The sequence below is a fragment of the Oryza sativa genome, chromosome 10, assembly GCF_034140825.1.
Source record: "Oryza sativa Japonica Group chromosome 10, ASM3414082v1".
Classification (NCBI taxonomy): domain Eukaryota; kingdom Viridiplantae; phylum Streptophyta; class Magnoliopsida; order Poales; family Poaceae; genus Oryza; species Oryza sativa.
Genome location: NC_089044.1, coordinates 20,769,800 through 20,789,242, shown reverse-complemented (window position 1 = coordinate 20,789,242; position 19,443 = coordinate 20,769,800). Strand labels below are relative to the sequence as shown.

Below are 19,443 nucleotides of genomic sequence, written 5' to 3'. Positions count from 1 at the left end.
TTATCTATCAATATATAATGTATCACCACCGTAAAAGATTTCCCGTGCTTTTTAAACGATATAAACCTATCTCCAAGTAACGCCAACCAGACCTGCCAACTTCCGTAATCGACGTGCACATGTACGCCACGTGTCGTCAACCCCCTTTGCATATCTCTTGCCTATCCCTTGCCACCCACCTTTTCTCTAAGTCTTACATTTCACCGTGATTAACTCCCTCCTCTTCATCATGAATACAAGGTTGCACCACATGCCCCCTAAATCCCACTTTTAAGGTGGCATTACCACTCCAGCTGTCATCCTTTGCGCCCACCCATCCGATATCCTAATCTGATCATATGTAGTTGCAAATGGTAAATCCATACATCTAATGAGTTTTTTAGAACTTGGGAGAAACCTGCTATGACTAACTGCTAGTGATGTGGCATATCTACTCTTTTGTTGTGTGCTAAAAAGCTCAGGTGGTTGCCTTGGATTATGAAGCCCTAGATCCGCCAGTAGTCGTTTGAGGTTTGAGCCCACCAAAGACAAAGAAGTGGAGCATGAATCTCCACATACATCTAAAGATGTTCGGTTGTCTTTATAAAATTATTAATAATATATAATACCTAGAAAATTCCTTTGGCATAATAAAAAAAACATATGCAACTTTCATGTTTCAAATAAGCTCTTGCGTTCCCTAATAAGTTGAGCTTGTGCATTTTGATGGTGGGGAACTAATCCTATACCTTAATACCAAACTTTGGTAGCGTCATATATTTCAAAATTGGAAGGACAATAATTGTTCATGGAATCATTTTAGACAAAATTGCATTTTAATAATAACATTCCTATATAATTTCACAGTTCGAATAGAGCAAAAGTAGTATCCATAGGTTCATATTACTGAGATGTGTTAAGCTTGAACTATGTTTGATTTAGTGTTTGTTGAAGTGGATGAATTCATGGTATGATTGCCTCTTCCACGACTATGTTGGTTGAGTTTGGAACACTAGTAATAATTATATGGTGGTGTTTTTTGAATAAAGGTAAAGACGAAATTAGGTCGCACAGTAAGAAAATAATTAGTACACGATTAATTAAATTTTAATTATTTTTAAACTTAAAATATGATTTATTTAATATTTTAAAGTAACTTCTATATATTCTATATAAAAAAATATTTCTACACGAAACATGTCGTTTAAAGTTTAAAAAACATGCCAACGAAAATCTTAAGCATCCAGCAACCAAATTTTTGCTATGGCCAAGCTGAACCAATCACCCCTCATATGTTGGCTCCAGTCCAAGATCTTTATCTAGTGGCATATTCTTTTTTCTTTTCTTCTTTATTGCCCAGTAGCATATTAGAAAATCTAGGAAGAGTGAACAGAAATGCTCTGAACTGGAGTCTTCCAGATTCTGGAAGCAAATATCAGACACTGGAGGGACCTCATCGCAAAAGGCGACAAACCTACCTAAAGGCAACTCTTTTTCCTTCCCCACTCCGGGCGTCTCGCCGCCGACCACAGCCCTCCCCCCCAAACCCTAGCCCTCCCGCCGCCATGGCCGACCCGCGGCTGTTCCCGTCGGGATCCAACTCCTCCGGCGACGCCTCCGGCCCCGGCCGCCGGAAGTACAACCCCTACCACGACCTCAGCACCCCCTACAGCTACCAGACCCTCTACGACCTCCCCACCTCGCCGGAGTTCCTCTTCCAGGAGGAGTCCGCGGCGCAGCGCCGCTCGTGGGGGGAGAACCTCACCTACTACACGGGCGTCGGGTACCTCTCCGGCGCCGTCGCCGGCGCCGCCCTCGGCCTCCGCGACGCCGCCGCGGGCGCGGAGCCCGGGGACACCGCCAAGATCCGCGCCAACCGCGTCCTCAACTCCTGCGGCGGCGGCGGCCGCCGGCTCGGCAACAGGCTGGGCGTCATCGGGCTGATGTACGCCGGGATGGAGAGCGCCATGGTCGCCGCGCGCGACCGCGACGACTGGGTCAACAGCGTCGCGGCGGGGCTCGGCACCGGCGCGCTCTTCCGCGCGGCGAACGGGCCGCGGTCCGCCGCCGTCGCTGGCGCCATCGGAGGGGTCCTCGCCGGCGCCGCCATGGCCGGCAAGCAGCTCGCCAAGCGATATGTGCCTGCCATATGAGGCTTCGCCGCGGTATCCCTTGTTCACTCTGATCAAAGGATCGAATCAATCAATCCGTCGAAAAAAAAAATGGTCTTCTGTTTGTTTGTCTGATCTCCAGGTTAGCTCATCGATTTGGGAATGGTTTAGCCATCTCGAGAAAAAAAATATGTGATGTTTAGTCGTATGTGGATGGTTTGAATGGAAAATTTTGACCTCTCCTTGCAATGTTGTAACATCATGTTTAATGTATAACTGCATACATTTTGCTGATGTTGCTGAGCGATGAGAAGATGATCCAAGAGTTTGTGGCAATCCGAGTTATGAAAAAGAATCGTGTTGACACCTATTTGCAGATCTGTTCTTGATCGTTATACCTATTGTTCATGATCGTTGCAACCAGTGTGCTTATTCACGTTACACGGTAAATGGGGATTGGATGCATTTTGGTTTCTTGGCACTCAGCTTAGAGCCTTAGATCTTGTTTTGTATAATTATCGTTGTTCAACTGTTCTCAATTCAATGGTCACTTGGAAATTGGAATGTTGTTTGCTCGGCAAGCTTTTGGACTTATCATTCTGTGGTTGATTATGGACGGAATGAGAACTTCACAACCCTGGCTCTTCTGTTGGCCTGTAAGATCAACAACTACTCCAATTTATCACTGTACTGTGGTGACCCTGTGACAGACGACAGTTTGAATAGAATGGTAAAGGAACATTTTGTTTGTCCATAAAGAAACCTATAACTGGCTTTTGTATCGAAATATCTTGGACATTTGAAGGTACTGGACGAGGTTGTGCCTGCAAGGTTGCAAGCTTCAACCGAAAGAGCGAGTTCACCAATAATTTCATTTTCAACGAAACAGATTCAATCATCGTATACGAAACATTAGGAACAATCACCAAATTTGTTACACTACTCAATATGTTTTGCATCCAAAATGGTTAAGCATCGATCATCACACTCGAGAAGAAAGTGGAAAAGAATGGGAAGGAGACCTATGCAAGGCGTTACTATGCCGCCTGTAGCTCAATATTTTCTGGACCGTGTACTCTCTCCTGACAAAAATGAATTGAGACTACCTACAAGCAAACTAAACTACTACTAGTACGTTTCATTCCAGCCTGCTATTTTCCAGCTTATTCAGCAGCCAGTGGAAAGCGGCTCAAGTTGGATGGCAATTTTCATGTCCAATTCACATCTATTGTCTTGTCTTCTATGGGTTTAACGGCTCATCTTCCCCAGTCATCTCTACAGCTTCTGAAGGAAATTTACCCATAATTAGCACTTTCAAAACAGAATCTGCATCTGATTATAAGAAGATTGCATTTATTTGTGTTGAAAATCATAGTGGGGAACATACTTGTTGATCTGTGGAGATCAGAGACAACCATCAGCCGCCTCTGCAAGATTGCTGCCATGAAAAGGAAAATAGCACACATGCCAAACATGACAGTGATGGGGAATGCATTCACCTGCAGAACATCATTTGTATGATTAATGTTACTGGGACAAATGTCTTTTTTTTTTGCATTTGCATTTGCTTGTTGGTGTGTTATTTTCATAAAGAAAAAAAAACAGAAGTTGGATTTAGCTACTTACATTGTAAAGAACCACACAAACAAACAGGTTGAGTGGTATGCGGAAGAAGTTCATGATCGTGCTTCTTGCCTCCTCAGGAATATACTGGGACCTCATCTTCATGATTGATGGCCAGAAAATGCCAACACAGGATTCAAATATACAGAAACCGAGCAGCTGTAGACAGCCTCCAAATGAGATGCCACCACCTTTGACCGAGGAGGGAGGTACTAGGAACTATTTAACAAAAACAGATTGTGTTAAACTTTCGAACTATAAAGTGAAAACATTGAGAATAAACTGAGTGCAGCAGACTTACGTTAGTGACAACAGGGAGGAAAAGAGTAAAAGCTGATATCGAAAACACAATCTGCATATAACCTTCAACCTTCAGCTTCCGAGCTAACAAACGAGAGGCAATTGAGCTACCCAACATAGAGGAGAGCATGAATGTGGCAAATATGAAGCCATGAGGAATTTCTTCATCATTTGGGCTCAAAGCAGGAGTCCACAGGAAAACAAAAGTGTACATTGAACCCTCAAACAGTGACTGTATAGCTCCAAGCAATGCAATCTTTTCATCTGAAATTTCAAAAGAAACCATTTGATATGTTAAAATAAAAAAAAATATTTAAAAAAACATTATGCCCTTTGCTATGGTGGACATGATAAATCTACCTGAAGCAATGGCTTTGGCTGCAACCTTGAATTGGGCTATCAGATCCTTGTTATCAGATGTATCTCCATAGTTCTCACTCCATGATGATAAGATGATTGCCATGCCTATTGCTAAAAAGCAAGCAGCAGCATCAAATGGAGCAACAGGCCCAAAACCCAAGTTATCTGCAAGCAGATTTGCAAATAGCCCAGCGATGATCGCAACTAGGCCATTTCCAAGAAATATAGCCTTGGAGAATGTTATCGACAACCACTGTGGGTCAAATCCTCTCTGTACAGCAAGGTAGATTTGCAGTGTCAACAGATAATCAAGGGAATTCCCAAAAGATTTGAATAAAAGATTGCTGTAACTAGTTAATCAGTTTCGTAGAATTAACAATCTTGTCATACACAAAATAGAACAATGTATGTATGTAGACATGCAGTTGAATACAACGGACATCTAATTATATTTGCATTTATCAATCGATTTCTAGTTTCTACAACAAATGGCTCACTTTCTCAGTCAGGGTCATCCTGGAACTTTTATTGAACAGGGCCTATTAAGTATTAACTGGGGCTGTTCTGAGTTCCTACAATGTCATTTTAATACTAGATCCACCAGAACTTTAAAAAGCATATAAAAATAGTTGGAGTACTGATAGGAAGACCGCAAGATAATCAGTGGCAAGAGTTAGCATTACAGCAAACCATAGTTCCTGATATAGATAGTATGTTTATTGTGAGTTGTACACTTGTACTTCACAGTCGACAAAGCTATCATAAATGAGATCTTATTCAGATCTCTTTAATTTTATATACCTCAAAGTCATTTTATATGTAAATCATTGTATACTAGCAGTCAAACTACCATAATCCCTGTCATGTTGACTTCACAGTTCACACGTTTTGTACCCATTTTTTAGCAGAAGCACACACTTTACAAAAACAAAATCATTCCAAAGATGTAGCTTCAAAAATACCAGCGAGTTCTAATGAGCAAAAGAAGAACTCGTTAAGATCAAGGTTAAACCCTGGTCACCACCAATTTACCACCACGGGCACACGGATCTGACCTTGTTGTGCTCCGCGACGAGCCACGACTCGAACGCCGAGAAGAGCAGCGATGTGGCGATGCCTCCGAGCACGCGCCCAATCATCAGGATCTTGTACTCAGGCGAGTGCTTCGTGATGCAGCTCAGGATGTAGCTGATGCAGTAGGTAATGCACGCCCTCTTCCTCCCCCTACGACAACCAGGAAGCATCACAACCTCATCAAAAAAAAAATCCAAACAAACACAACAAAATCAACGAGTAAAACACGGGACACGCACTGCTTATCGGCGAGGGATCCGACGATGGTGCCGAAGAGCATCGAGGAGCCGAAGCCGGCGATGAAGAGGCGGCCAATGTCACCCTTGTCGAAGCCGTACTGGCTGTAGAGGTAGTACACGTACGGCCCCTGCAGCCAATCCCCAGCTGCAAAAACCCACACCCACACCCGCGATTCACCACGGCAACAGCGTCAGAAACCCTCCCAAACAATCCGGCATTGCAACCCGGCTCAGATCTGAGCGATCCAGCCACCACGCCGCAGGGGAACTCGAAGATTGGGGGAAAGGGGGGGGAAATCTGGGGGCGGGGGGAGGCGTTACGCACACATCATGAGCGAGTAGACGAGGATGTAGTTGTTCTTGAACGCGTTGAAGGCCGGGGTGGTGGCGACGCGGTCCTTGCCGGACTTGCCGAGCTCCAGCCCCGCCACGACGGCGGCGAGCCCGCCGAAGACGAGGTAGTAGAACACCTCCATGGCGGAGGCGGAGGCGGAGGCGCGTAGAGGTGGGGAAGAGAGAGAGAGAGATCGCGAGGTGAAGTGGGAGAGAGAAAGAGTGGGTTTGGTTGGGGATCTGGATTAAATTAAGGGTTGCACGGGCGTGCTGTAGCCGTCGGATTTCAGGGGGCTGCGGAGATCCTGCGGCTGTGCTGCCCGCGAGCCGGACGGTTCAGAAATCAGAAACATATCAGATTTTTTAAAAAAAAATTGCATACATATCATAAAATTTTGTTAAATTCAAATTCAAAAGGTATTACAGAATGTTTCAAGGGCACCACGAGAAACACCAAAACGACGTGTTTACAATGGAGGATCTAGTTGTAGCACGAAGCCCACGAAATGAAAGGGTCATGACTGGGCCGTCTAAGCCCACAGAGCCCAACATTGGCCTTTGTATAATACACAGGATTTTTGTGATAGTATTACTGTACTTACTGCATGAGAAGCGTAAGAGAAGGGAACATTTTACGTGTGCTTTTCATGAGAAGCCGAAGAGATGGGAACATTTTGCGTGTCCTTTTCATGCAATTTTGTTCGCCTAACACTTCACTTACGTAGAGATGCTTGAGAGATGAACCTATAATTGGTAAGTGTATATATATAAACCCTGCGAGATGGGTATATCATTATGGTAGATGTAGAATGAAGCAGCAAGTGACATATTGGAGGATAACCAAACAATCACCACGTTTTATTAAGTTGGATTGGTAGCCATGCTAGTAATCGTCACATTAGTTTGAAGTTTGTTGATAGCAGCGCAAGACATGCAACGACTCGCTATAGTTCCAATAATAGTGGTAATAAAAAGCTGGTGTAATCTCGTTTTTTACCATAATGGTTTCAGCTATGATCATAGAGGAAAAACACAGAAGTAGACCAAAAGTCCGGAGATTGATTTTTATCCCTCGAGAGAATATCCCCTCGTTTTATGCATATTATTTAAAATTAATTAATTTTTTTAAAAAAAGTTTCAAGATAGATTAATATATGATATATCTTTCCACACACATATATGTTAAAATTCGACTTATACAATTCGAAACAAAATAATAAATTTGATCATGAATTACGCATTCTATTCATAGTCAAAACTGTTATTTTTGTTTTTATTTGTATATAAGTTGACTTTGTCGGGTCGGCCGAAGGAACCGGTGACCAAATTTCATTGAGTAATTGGAGGAAATATACAAATAGTTGTGGCTTAATAAGTTGACTTTGAACATGCATGTTGATATATCTTACTATTTTTTAACTTTTTTATGACCTTTTAAACGATATGCAAAAATAAAAGGATATCCGTAATAGATGAATAATAGAGTTCCCAAAGAAGCCCAACTGCTACTTTTACATTAGTCATAGTACTGTGTTACCATAAAGACTCTCATTTGTATTTTTGCTCCTAGATACTTCGATTATAGGTAAGACGAAAACTTTATTTAATTCCTGATGCACCAGAAGTCTCCCAATCTTTTCGCACTCATCAGCCATTCTGCTTTCTGCATCTCCAAATGTCTCATTCAGCTGTACACATCTGGGTTGAACTAGGAAACAATAACCATGCAAGTTGATTGGCCTAAACAACTCACAAGGCTCTCTTTACATGCAACAGCTCCCCTTTTCTTGCATCAGCATCTCACAATCTATAGTCTGCAACTCGTGTTTGTCTGTATGGTTAGGCCTGATTCCAAGTTGTACAGAGCTGATCCAGATTAGCACAGGAGATTGTGCAATGTTTCGTATGAACTTTTTGTTGGTTATCTTTTTAATCTGTCTCACTATGCTTATCCAGATTAACTTATGGAATGCTTACCTACACAATGTGGGTGCTTTTACCACTTCCCTGCTGCCTGCCAATGACATCATCATTCTGTCTTAGCTGATATCCTTTGCTTTTGTCTGAAGCCAGTATTGGAGAAGGCATCTGTATGCTTATCCTGTGAAATGTTTCATTAAAATATAAAATACCCTGCAATCTCTACATATGATTCTTGATTTGGTTAGAATACTGCACCATAAGGAAAACAAAAGCAAATGGTTTTTCAGTTGAAGACTTTCACCACTTGCATAGTTACCATGGTGCCATTATTTCTTCTTTGTGACCATGTAATTAATTGCTCAGCTGAGAAACAGAAAATACTTTATCCCTGAACATCTACTCCCTTTTGAGGCAGATGTACAGAGAATTTTTCTTGTGCTTTATCAGTACTATTCACATTTGAGGATTTTTCAGAGATGAGGTTCTGCTATTGAATAATTGTAAGCATCTTTCCTTTTATCTTCCTTCTCTATAATTGTTTTCAGGAATATGTTCTTGTAGAGGCAGCTCATCGGTATTTCATATTTTTAAGAAAACTTGTCAGTAGGTAGCCATTTAGGATTAACCCTGTCAAGTCTATTCCTTTAATCTACTGTATTTGCTATTAAAGTGTACATAGCAATCCATGATCAAATCTCTGGTTAGGAAAAGCCTCAGTGCATTTTACCTTTCTGGTTTGTCCAAATGCAATTCCAGATGCAAAGCTTGCTCTGTTTTGCTGGAGAAATCCGCAGAAAGCAGATGAGCTAGTGGACCTGCATTAGTGCAAATGGAATCGATGCCAGAATTACGCTTTTTTTTCCAATACGCAGTACAATTCACATGAAATGAAAACACCATGAGTCGCTTTCAGATAGCAAGCCATGTTGCAACAGATTCCAATCTTTTTTTTTCCTACGGAAAGAAATAGCTTTTTTTGTGGTCGCAGTTAATGGGAGCTATACTACTTGCAAAATTGATTCAGAGAATTGAGTCAAAACCCATGCTTGGCTAAAGTGCGAGCATATTATATTACTCTTATCTGAAGTTGATCTTTCGGCTGATTTGATACTGGAAAAATATATGAAATTCACCAGTATTTGTCTGTATCAGGTTCAATCCAAGAAAAAAACGTATGTACAAGTATATCAGCGGTCAAATCAGCAAATAGTGGACGCCAAATTGCCAGTGAATCAAAATTAAGGATATTCCAATCGTCGAGGGGATTATCTCGACAATAACTTGTGTGCCGACCTGTCTCATCTCGAAAATGTTATTCACTTATTTGGCTCAAGGTGATAGTGTTGAGCTGGTGATCGCTTTCGTACTAAAAACGGCGACGTTGATAGCATGGACGGATCTTTTCAGAATAAGTGCAGGTTATATTCCATGCAGCTATGCAGGTTGTAAATTGAGATCACCTCTTCATTCACATATTCGTCATCGGATAGTGAAATGCGCTTAAACTATAATTACCAAGGGTTCTCCCAAAAAATGTCAATGCACTGGAGGTCTAGCTGCATAACTGATCTTGCCAAAATATGTTTTTCTTTTCTCTGCTTTACATCTGGAGTAAGAAAACCAGAAGGGTTCCTTCTCCAGAAGGTGCAAGTACTCCTTACAACCGTACGACAATTTTGTGAGTAGCATATCTTATAAACTGTTTTTGGTTTGTTTAAGCCTTCTAGTTCTAGGAGGCTACTTCTGCCAAAGCGCGATTGCACCACTTTTCTATATTAGTATTGTTCTATCGGAAAGAAACGAGGGAGAAATGTTAGTAGCAAATGGGCATCGGTAGACAGTAGGTGAAGTTTGTTTTTGCATGTCTTTCCATTGATAATTTGCCACTTGATTGACCGGAAAAACACGCTGCAAACTTAACACATATACCTTCACATTCTGACCATCTAAAGTAGACCATTTGTCTCTTGCTGACCAAAATGAGCTCAGCCCGGGACGCAGTAGTCCAACACAAGCCAACATTTCACACATCTTATAGTATATTCAAGAGAATAGCCAAATAACTCTCCAAACTAAATTTTGTTAAATATGAAGAGAAAATACCCTCTAACAGTCTTTCTATTCGGTTGCCTAAGCCATTTGGCTGACCAAATCACAACACTCACTGGTCAAACTTGGAGAGTCATTTTGGCTGGCCAACCATGGGCCCCACCACTCCTACCATCTCTCTCTTTGCCCAAATAGCATAGGACCATGGCAGCGGTGGTGTTGCAGTAGCCTTTCTCGTCGTTCGCCACCGTCGTCGCCTGCCTCGCGCGTGCGGGGAGCCGTCGCCACCTGCCTCGCGCGCGCAGGGAGCCGCCGCAGCCGTTCCCGCCTGCCTCATCGCCGCCCACGTGCGCGGGGAGCCGCCGCCGCCGTCATTGCCTGCCTCACGCATGCGGAGAGCCGCTGCAGCCGTTCCCGCCCGCCTCGTCGCCGCCCGCGTGCACTGGTAGCCGCCGCCGCCGTCGCTGCCTGCTTCGCGCGCGAGGGGAGCCGCCCGCCTCGTCGCTGCCCGCGCGTGCGGGAAGCCGCCGCCGCCGTCGCCGCCCACCTCGCGTGCGCGGGGATCCATCGCTGCCGCGCGTCGATGGGCTGATGTGGGAGAAGAGAAAGAGAAAGAGGAAGAGAAAGAGGAGGAAGAAGAAAGCAATGAAGGCTGACATGTGGGTCCCTTTGTTATTTTGGAGATGTTAATAGAGAGACTATTGAAGTGAACATTTAGTTTGATTACCCAAATCAGTTAAAGAGTTGACTATATAAGTATTTGAAAATACTGTCGGAGATGCTCTTAGCGTTAAGCATTGGCCCACCGGGTGAAGCGTTCCCCCGTCTACCTACTCATCTGGAAAATGTGTCCGAATCCCCTTCCTTAGCCCACGAGGCAATCGCGCAACTCCACCCGCGATACTCGTCGTGTCACCACCCCGTGACGCAGCGACGACGGCGCGCGATTCGGCCGTATCCCTCGCCTCTCCCTCTCCCCCCGTGGCGACGACCGCATGCGAGCGGCCGGTGCGATTGAAAACGACCGCGATCTGCGTGGCAAAGCCGCCACCGGCGCGCGCCCGCCCGCCCACCCGTGCCGTGCGGACGCGTGACCATGCGTGGCTGGCTGAAAAACCCGCACGTTACGGCCGCGCCGTCCAACCCCCAGGCCCCAGCGTACCACGGTGCCAGCCGCCGCGACGACCGTTCGTCGCGGCCGCAACGTTACTACCAGCCGAGACGCGCGGTGAATCACCGGATCGATCAGCCGTTCGCCCGCGGTCGCTTCCTCCTCTCCTCTGGGATTATTGCGTTGCGTCCGCGCAGCGGCTTCCGGCTTCCTCGCTCGCTCGCACGGCTTAGTTTAGGCGTTTCGTCATCTTCCCTTCCGAGAGGCGGCCGGTTGTCCCACGCATCGGCAAACCTGAGCACGCAACAGCGCGACACTGCTACGGCGCATCATCAATCGGATAAAATCTTAATCACATGGATAATCTGAGATTTAAAAACCTGAACTGACCCATCTAGCTAGCACCAACCTAACAAACGACCAGCCGACGCGTGACCACTTCAACGCCCAAGCTGCATCTGCATGTATGCAAAAGAAGTAACGCCATGTCTCAGTTGTTCTCAGGAGGAGACACACGTCGGGCACAGTGCAAACGTTGTCCAATTCAGGCAGCAAATGAACGCCGGTTTCGTCAATAAGTGTCACTCTGACTCACAGCTGTTCGTAACATTCATACATGCGACTACTGTAGTGCTGTTAGGTAATCAAAAGTTCACCTACCGACCTTGGCCGTTCAGAACTCATTAAAACACTTGGTATAAACAACCGACTCATCGTCAAAGGAACGGTCTCTGCCTAAAAAAAAAACCACGTGTTTTGCCACGTCTTCTCCTATTACTTTCCGAGATGCAGGTACGGTAATTCTACTTGCTTTCGGCTGACAAAAACGAGTCGAAAAATAGTACAATACACATTTTTCGCTAAAATTGCGTCAAAATCTTCGTAGCAGAGTCGACGACGCGACGGCAATTTCGATGTGTTCATTGGGCTGTCAAAAAAGTTGACATATGCTCTCGACTTCTAGACCGTCAACAGCTAATGAAACAAAATCAGTTTGCCGAGGCACACTTGATTTTCATTTTATATGTCTCTCTAATGCTGACATTATGCCCATTGTTTGATTAGGAGAACGACGTGATCATCACAAAGAAAACCATGCAGGGAAAGAAAATAACTAGTATAGCTGCTGACCAGGCAGACATGTTTGAAGCTTCGACATGTGCGTTCATTTTCGTTGTCAAGCATATGCTAGTGACACAGATTAATCTGACAAAAGAGTAATATGCTTTTCCGAAAAAAAAAAGTGGAGTACCTCAAAGGATACAATCTTAACTATGTACTAGACATATTCTTATCCAGGTGCATGCATAAGCTATAAATTTTTACAGAGGTAGTAATGTATTTTGGCTAGAATTATTTGTTTTTTAAAAAAGATGAATTGCGTTTTGATTCACATTTTATTACCTAAGTTTCATTTTGGACCATTCTTTAGTTATTTTTTTCAGAATATACTAGGTAAAATTACCTTTATTGTACTATGTATCTTAAAAGTTTCTTCTTTAGATGTAATTACACTCTCATATAACAAATAAAAGTCTATGCGTTAGTCGAGATGATTGCTGGTATACAACTAGCGATGTGCTTAAAGTTATTGGTGTGCTTGAGAAAAGATTTATGTGTGGTAAGTGAAACTTGGATAATAAAAAATGATCCAAAAGCGCATTTCACTTGTGAAAAGGTTAACACAAACCAAATGGGAAAAGGGTAAAAATGGATAAAATGATCCACGCGATGAACATGCTTTCCATGCATGCACCGTTTGCAGTGAACAAGGACGCGGATCACATTAGCCACTTAAAAAGGTTAACAACGTGAATAAATTTTAATTGACAGGGCAGTGGATATACTCATATACTAATTGCCAATGGTAAGTGATCCCAGAATCAATTAGCCAAAAAAATTTAGATGAAGATTAATTAGCCAAAATAAACCACAGTAGATATACACTAGTGTCTCAGTCCAAATTAGGCGACAACCTAACGTTGAAACTAAACACGCTGTTAAGCTAAAACTCAGACGCGGTGCGTACGCGGCCTAAATAATCGAAAAGAACATCCAGGACAGAGTATCGAACCTTCCAAGTTGGTTGTTGCTAGAATCCTGTCATATCCAAATCGATAGATTATATTGGCCATTAATTGCGACATCCTTGTCCACAGCAGAGACAAAGGCATATGGTTGATTTAGGGGGTGTTTGGAAACTAGGGACTAAATTTAGTCCCTCTCACAAAAACATAAGTCCCTACCATAGAGACTTATCATAGGGACTTATGTTTTTGTGAGAGGGACTAAAGTTTAGCCCCACTTTAGTCCCTCCAACCAAACATCACCTTAGGTATTTAGCTTATATAAATGGTACTCCCTCCGTCCCACTTATATCCCACAACATAAGGGATTTTGAGTTTTTGCTTGTAACGTTTGACCACTCGTCTTATTTAATTTTTTTTTGCAAATATAAAAAATGAAAAGTTGTGCTTAAAGTAAAATTTTGAATAAGACGAGCGATCAAACGTTACAACAAGTAAAAACTTAAAATCCCTTATATTATGGGACGGATGGGGTAAGATGCTTTTGCATTGGGATCTTTCTACTACCTTATTCAACTGTTGGGTTGCCACTTTGATAGATACAGTTTTAACTCGTCCCCCAAAAAATACAATTTCGTGATGTGTACAGTCCACACACCTCAATCTTCAAATTCGTACTACTACACAGCCAACCAAACGATAATAAACTTCTGGCACACCAACCAAATAACGAATGAATTTCAATTACATGGGCATGTAAATAATGCAGGAATTCGTCAACCACTTACCCATCCCGATCACCCTCCACCACATCAATACACAATCACCAGAGAAGTCCAAACAGTTTCAAACCACCACAAAAAGAAAGAAGATCAAAAGAGACGATACAAAACGAAAGAAATCCTTTTGTCCGGCTACGCCTTGCGTCGCGCCCGCGCGGCCATCTTTGACCCGCGCGGGGCGCGCCGCGCACCACACCACATCACACCGCACACCACACCGATCCCGACCAAATCCCCCGCACGCCGTCTCATCTCGTCTCGTCGTCCCCCCATAAAAACCTCGCGATTTCTCTCTCTCTCTCTCCCGTCTCGCGGAAGCGAACAAACCGACGCGACCGAATCAAAACGCACAACCGCACGAGCCCACACCCACCTAGGGGGGAGGGGAGAGGAGGGGAGAGGGGGGCGATGACGCCGCGGGAGGGCGGCGGCGGCGGCGGAGGCGGCGTGGTGGGGTTGGTAGCGTACGCGGCGCTGGCGGTGGTGGCGCTGCGGGTGGTGCTGTCGTACAAGTCGGTGGCGCACGCGGTGCGGAGGATGTGGCGGTGGGCGGACGAGTGGGCGCAGGCGTACCAGTACTACGAGGTGCCGCGGTTCGGCGGCGGCGGCGGCGAGGGGGTGGAGAATCCGCTGTTCAGGAAGGCGGCGGCGTACGTGGCGGCGCTGCCGTCGCTGGAGGACGCGGACGCGGCGTGCGTGCTGTCGTCGGCGTGCAAGACCAACGACTTCTCGCTGCAGCTCGGGCCGGGGCACACGGCGCACGACGCGTTCCTCGGCGCCCGCCTCGCGTGGACCAACGCCGGGCCGGCGGGCGACGGCGGCGGCGGCCGCGAGCGCCTGGTGTTGCGTGTGCGTCGACATGACAGGACGCGCGTGCTGCGCCCGTACCTGCAGCATGTCGAGTCGGTCGCCGACGAGATGGAGCTCCGCCGGCGCGAGCTGAGGCTGTACGCGAACACCGGCGGCGATGGCGCCCCCTCGCCGAAGTGGACGTCGGCGCCGTTCACCCACCCGGCCACGCTGGAGACGGTGGCCATGGACCCGGAGCTCAAGGCCCGCGTCCGCGCCGACCTGGAGAGCTTCCTCAAGGGCAGGGCGTACTACCATCGGCTCGGTCGCGCGTGGCGCCGGAGCTACCTGCTCTACGGCCCGTCCGGCACCGGGAAGTCCACGTTCGCCGCGGCGATGGCGAGGTTCTTGGTGTACGACGTCTACGACATCGACATGTCCCGCGGCGGCTGCGACGACCTCCGCGCGCTGCTCCTGGAGACCACCCCGCGGTCGCTCATCCTCGTGGAGGACCTGGACCGGTATCTCCGCGGCGGCGGCGATGGGGAGACGTCCGCCGCGAGGACGTCGAGGATGCTCAGCTTCATGGACGGGCTCTCGTCGTGCTGCGGCGAGGAGCGCGTCATGGTGTTCACCATGAGCGGCGACAAGGACGGCGTGGACCCGGCCATCCTGCGGCCGGGGAGGCTGGACGTGCACATCCACTTCACCATGTGCGACTTCGAGGGGTTCAAGACTCTGGCCAGCAACTACCTCGGCCTCAAGGACCACAAGCTGTACCCGCAGGTGGAGGAGGGCTTCCACGCCGCCGGCGCGCGCCTCAGCCCCGCCGAGCTCGGCGAGATCATGCTCGCCAACCGCGGGTCCCCGAGCCGCGCGCTCCGCACGGTCATCAACGCGCTGCAGCACGTGGCGCCGGCCCCGGCGCCGCCGCAGCAGCAGCCCCGGGCGAGCTCCGCGTCGCGGCCGCCGCCCAGGCTGACCGCGAGATGGTCCGGTCACCTCGACGAGGCAAGCGCGGCGGACGCAAGCGCGGCCAACCAATCGCCGGGCGGCGGCGGCGGGGGATTCGGGAAGGACGCGCCGATGAGGGAGTTCAAGAAGCTCTACGGGCTGATCAAGATCAGGAGCCGCAAGGACGGCGGCGTCGTTCCCGTCGACGACACGGCGTCGGCGAACGGCCGGGGCAGTGACGTCAGCGCCGATAAGGACCGGTGATAAATTAAAGAAAAACATTTTGCACTTGCCCTCTTCTTCTTCTTCTTCTTCTTCTTCTTCTTCTTCTTCTTCTTCTTCTTCTTCTTCTTCTTCTTCTTCTTCTTCTTGTGTATCTTCGCACTTGATCACGGTTGTTTTAAATTTGTTGTTCTTCTCATTTGTAATTTGGGGGCTGTACATTGTAGTGTAGTAGCCAATTGCAAAAGGATGGCTCAAACTCAAATTCAATGCACTTGGAGTGGCAAAAACAAATCAAAAACATTCGAAACTACTGCTTGCCTGCCTGTTCCGCATATGAAGTTAGAACACACAGATAGTCCACATGCGGAATTGCACGTTTGGCGTCCAAATTACACCTGAGTTTATGTTGACATTTGGCAGCATCGTAACAGTATATCTCAATTACTAGTCAATCAGTACTACTGTATGCTCGGTAGCTCACCAATCAGCATAGCCAGTGTTTGAACTATCTGTCAGGTGTCGAGCAATGCTCATGCTCTTACAGCGATCACTGATGAAAATGGAGTAGCGAGTGCTGTAGTACTGCTGGAGTGCTGGTCCTAGGATTGGTCGTTAGCACGGTAGCTGCTGTCTAACCACGAAATGCACTATGTCCAGCGCAGTTTTGCACTATGCATCAGCATCAGTACCAACCATTTTTTTTGTCAGGTTTGCTGCTAATCTGGACCACCACCACTGGTCCCGGCCGTCGCCGGCCGGCCGGCGGCAACCCTCGAGACTTTCGCCGGCGATCGCGTTTGGGCAGGCTATGTGTGCCTCTGAATGTGGGCCCGTCCGTTCGTGTTTTCCTTTGTTTCATCTAACTCCTATGATTGATTGATCCTACACAAAGGAAAGCAAGTACAGGCTCCAACTAATTGTCCATTGTGGTTGCAACTTTCCAATCAGTCTTGCTTTCAGGTGTTAAACTTGTGTTCGTTTGCAGCTTAATCTAAACCAAAAATAAAATTTATAGGATATCTGTTTTGAACAGGGGAATTTAAAATGAAGGGTTCGACAATATATTGCTCGCACTTTTCTTCAGAAATTCATGTGTACTAGAGGTTAAAGTTCAGTGCATTAACTGGAAAAGTTTGTGTTAGTGCATAGCTGGGAAGAGCTTGCAATTAGTGTTAAACAATGTGATCAAAGAATGATTCATCAGGCACTTCTGTTTAGCATCTAGTGATGATGATGATGATTAGCCGATTAGGGGTATAGTTTTATGCAACCTAATGATGGATTAAGCTCACTGCCGTTTGGGAACTAACCTAAGCTCCCGATCTGATGATTGAGTCGGGCGCGGCGGTGCTGCTTTTATTAACAAGTTTATTTTTAACAAAATTTGTCTAGTTGGATATATCAGCTAGTTTTTTTTTAACAACTTTATTGAGGAATTTATTTATGTCGTTCACAAGCTTGTGCACGGCACAGCTAGCGCCTGGTGTGTACATTGTGAGTTAGGACCAGCCAGCCACTGCACAGGTGTCCTTCTGTTGTTCCAGCCTTTTTTGCTGGTAAGGAATTTGTTTCATGTTTGATGAACTGTGTGGAGGTTGGAAAAGGGATGACAGGCTCACACGATGCATGCACAAAGACACACCATCCATCGGTGTATCCGTGAGATTTGGAATGTGCTAACCTTATGCCGGTTTTAAACTTCAGCATTGGTAGAGTTTAGCAGATTTAAAGGAGATTAAAAGGACAATATTTTACTAAAGTACGCTTTTATGTGATCTAGTATCCATTATCTTTCAAAATTGTGGTGTGACAAGTCCAAGGAGGACTAAAATTTACTTAACTCCGTTTATTTTATATTATAAGTTATTTTGATTTTTTTCTAGTCAAACCCCTTTTAAGTTTAATCAAATTCATAAAAGAATATAACAATATTTTCAACACAAAACAAACATATTATCAAAATTTAATTTGTATTTACTAAAACTAATTTGATGTACTAGATGTTGCTAATTTTTTTTTATAAATTTGATCAAACATAAAAAGTTTGACTAGGAAAACTTAAAACGACTTATAATATTACATGGTATATGAAACGGATGGAGTATTTACCAGGGTTTACGATTCAGACAATCTCTTCCGTTTTGGACACCGGCGGAATTCGGAATTTCATCCGGTGGAAAACTGGTAAATTTTGAACAAATTTCATAAACCAAAATTTGAATACAAATACCATGAGTTTACTGACAAGTTCTCGAAAACCGGTCGGTTTTGGTGAAATTTCTATCGAAATCATCGAAATTTCGATCAGTAAGTGTTTTCCTTTTTTTAATTCCGGTCGGTTTTGGCCCATGTAAGTGTTTTACTTTTTTTAATTCTTTATTCTTTTCTTTACTAATGTAAGTTTCAGTAAATACACACAATGCATCATTTTTTTCGAAAATTTATATCCCAATAGATTCTATGAATATCATAGTATTTATAAGATTTTATTTGATTTTTTTCTTTTTTATCAATTCAAATTTGAATTTGGATGAAACTTCTCGAAATCTCATATGGTTTCTACTTTCGAGCCTCGTCGAAACGTCGAAATTTCGCGAAATCCGGTCTGATTTTGTCGAAATCGTAAACCCTGATATTTACACCCCAAATCGTAACCTCATAAGCATGCCTTAAGGTTTTTTTTAACATGGGTTTTTGTGCTGCTTTTTAAGGAAAAAAATGCTTCTTAAGAACTCATCGCTTCATTAGTTGTGTGCCTTATGGTAGAGGCAGGAAAGTAAAATATTTAAATTATCTAAAAGAATAAAAAATACAAGATTTCCCATAAAATTCTTTCATTATGAAACAGGTCTAATATTACTAATCGCAGCTGTGTCAAAGCCGTTTTTTTTTTGAGGGAATCAAAGCCGGTTTGTTGCCGTGAAACGCAAGAGTTGTTGGCGGAAGGGCTTTATCTTGAAGGAAGAAGAAAAGATCACTCAGCTCGTTGCTAGCCTTTCGGGGAACCTTTGCCATGATGAGCAAACAAAGTCTCCTGTCCTAACTCGAAGTCCGTGATTTGATGGCTACTTCTGCTTGCTAAAGATGCCAACAATGTGGCTTAGCGGCGGGACAGCGTGCTCCGGTTTGTGTCACGTTTTGTTAGGCTTTTGGTTTAAGCTCATCACTATCTTCTCCTCCCTGTTGCTTCGGTGTTCCCATGTCGGAGAAGGATTAATTTTGGGCTCGCTTGGAAAGTGAAAGGCAGATATTATGAGATTTTTCTATGTGATTCATGAAAGTATACGTGTTCTTGTTTTGATGAAATACTAAACCATCAAAGGTAGTAAATGAGAAAGTTTTTCCTATTTCGCACATAAATAGTCGAGACAATTATGTATAGTTGTTTTTTCCCCAATATACTACTACTACTACTAGAAATTTAGGCCTCATCATTTCGCTTATGTTTATACTTATCAGCTCAAATTTAAATTTTCAATTTTAAATGTAAAATTAATTTAGAGGTTTTTCATCAAAATTTATTTTTCAGTCTTTATTTTTAGATTGCTAAAAACATGTATATAA

General features: G+C 44.8%; 3 protein-coding genes across 3 annotated transcripts; 2 read left to right on the top strand and 1 right to left on the bottom strand.

The window, feature by feature from the left end:
- The first annotated feature begins 1,446 nt into the window (after positions 1–1,446).
- On the top strand, positions 1,447–2,460 carry LOC4349135 (mitochondrial import inner membrane translocase subunit TIM23-2). The gene has a single exon (XM_015759411.3). It carries the CDS (start codon positions 1,545–1,547, stop codon positions 2,130–2,132), a length of 588 nt encoding a protein of 195 aa, XP_015614897.1. The 5' UTR covers positions 1,447–1,544; the 3' UTR covers positions 2,133–2,460.
- Positions 2,461–3,002: 542 nt separating this feature from the next.
- Positions 3,003–6,217, bottom strand: LOC4349134 (uncharacterized). The gene is made up of 8 exons (XM_015759409.3): positions 6,012–6,217; positions 5,687–5,831; positions 5,429–5,597; positions 4,374–4,644; positions 4,015–4,277; positions 3,717–3,932; positions 3,478–3,589; positions 3,003–3,374 (listed from the first exon to the last, which is right to left on the bottom strand). Exons 1-8 carry the CDS (start codon positions 6,160–6,162, stop codon positions 3,331–3,333), a joined length of 1,371 nt encoding a protein of 456 aa, XP_015614895.1. The 5' UTR covers positions 6,163–6,217; the 3' UTR covers positions 3,003–3,330.
- An 8,000-nt stretch (positions 6,218–14,217) lies between these two features.
- LOC4349132 (AAA-ATPase At2g46620) lies at positions 14,218–16,189 on the top strand. Its single transcript, XM_015757383.3, has one exon. It carries the CDS (start codon positions 14,320–14,322, stop codon positions 15,916–15,918), a length of 1,599 nt encoding a protein of 532 aa, XP_015612869.1. The 5' UTR covers positions 14,218–14,319; the 3' UTR covers positions 15,919–16,189.
- The last annotated feature ends 3,254 nt before the right edge of the window (positions 16,190–19,443 follow it).

What these genes read in the sequence shown, in the direction of transcription:
- LOC4349135 (XM_015759411.3), top strand. Translation starts at nt 1,545, where the DNA reads ATGGCCGACCCGCGGCTGTTCCCGTCGGGATCCAACTCCTCCGGCGAC.
- LOC4349134 (XM_015759409.3), bottom strand. Translation starts at nt 6,162, where the DNA reads ATGGAGGTGTTCTACTACCTCGTCTTCGGCGGGCTCGCCGCCGTCGTG. An exon ending in CGTCTACTCGCTCATGATGT is followed by an intron (nt 5,832 to 6,011) that starts GTGCGTAACGCC and finishes GGGTTTTTGCAG; the next exon opens with CTGGGGATTGGCTGCAGGGG. An exon ending in TCCTCCCTGTTGTCACTAAC is followed by an intron (nt 3,933 to 4,014) that starts GTAAGTCTGCTG and finishes TTTGTTAAATAG; the next exon opens with TTCCTAGTACCTCCCTCCTC.
- LOC4349132 (XM_015757383.3), top strand. Translation starts at nt 14,320, where the DNA reads ATGACGCCGCGGGAGGGCGGCGGCGGCGGCGGAGGCGGCGTGGTGGGG.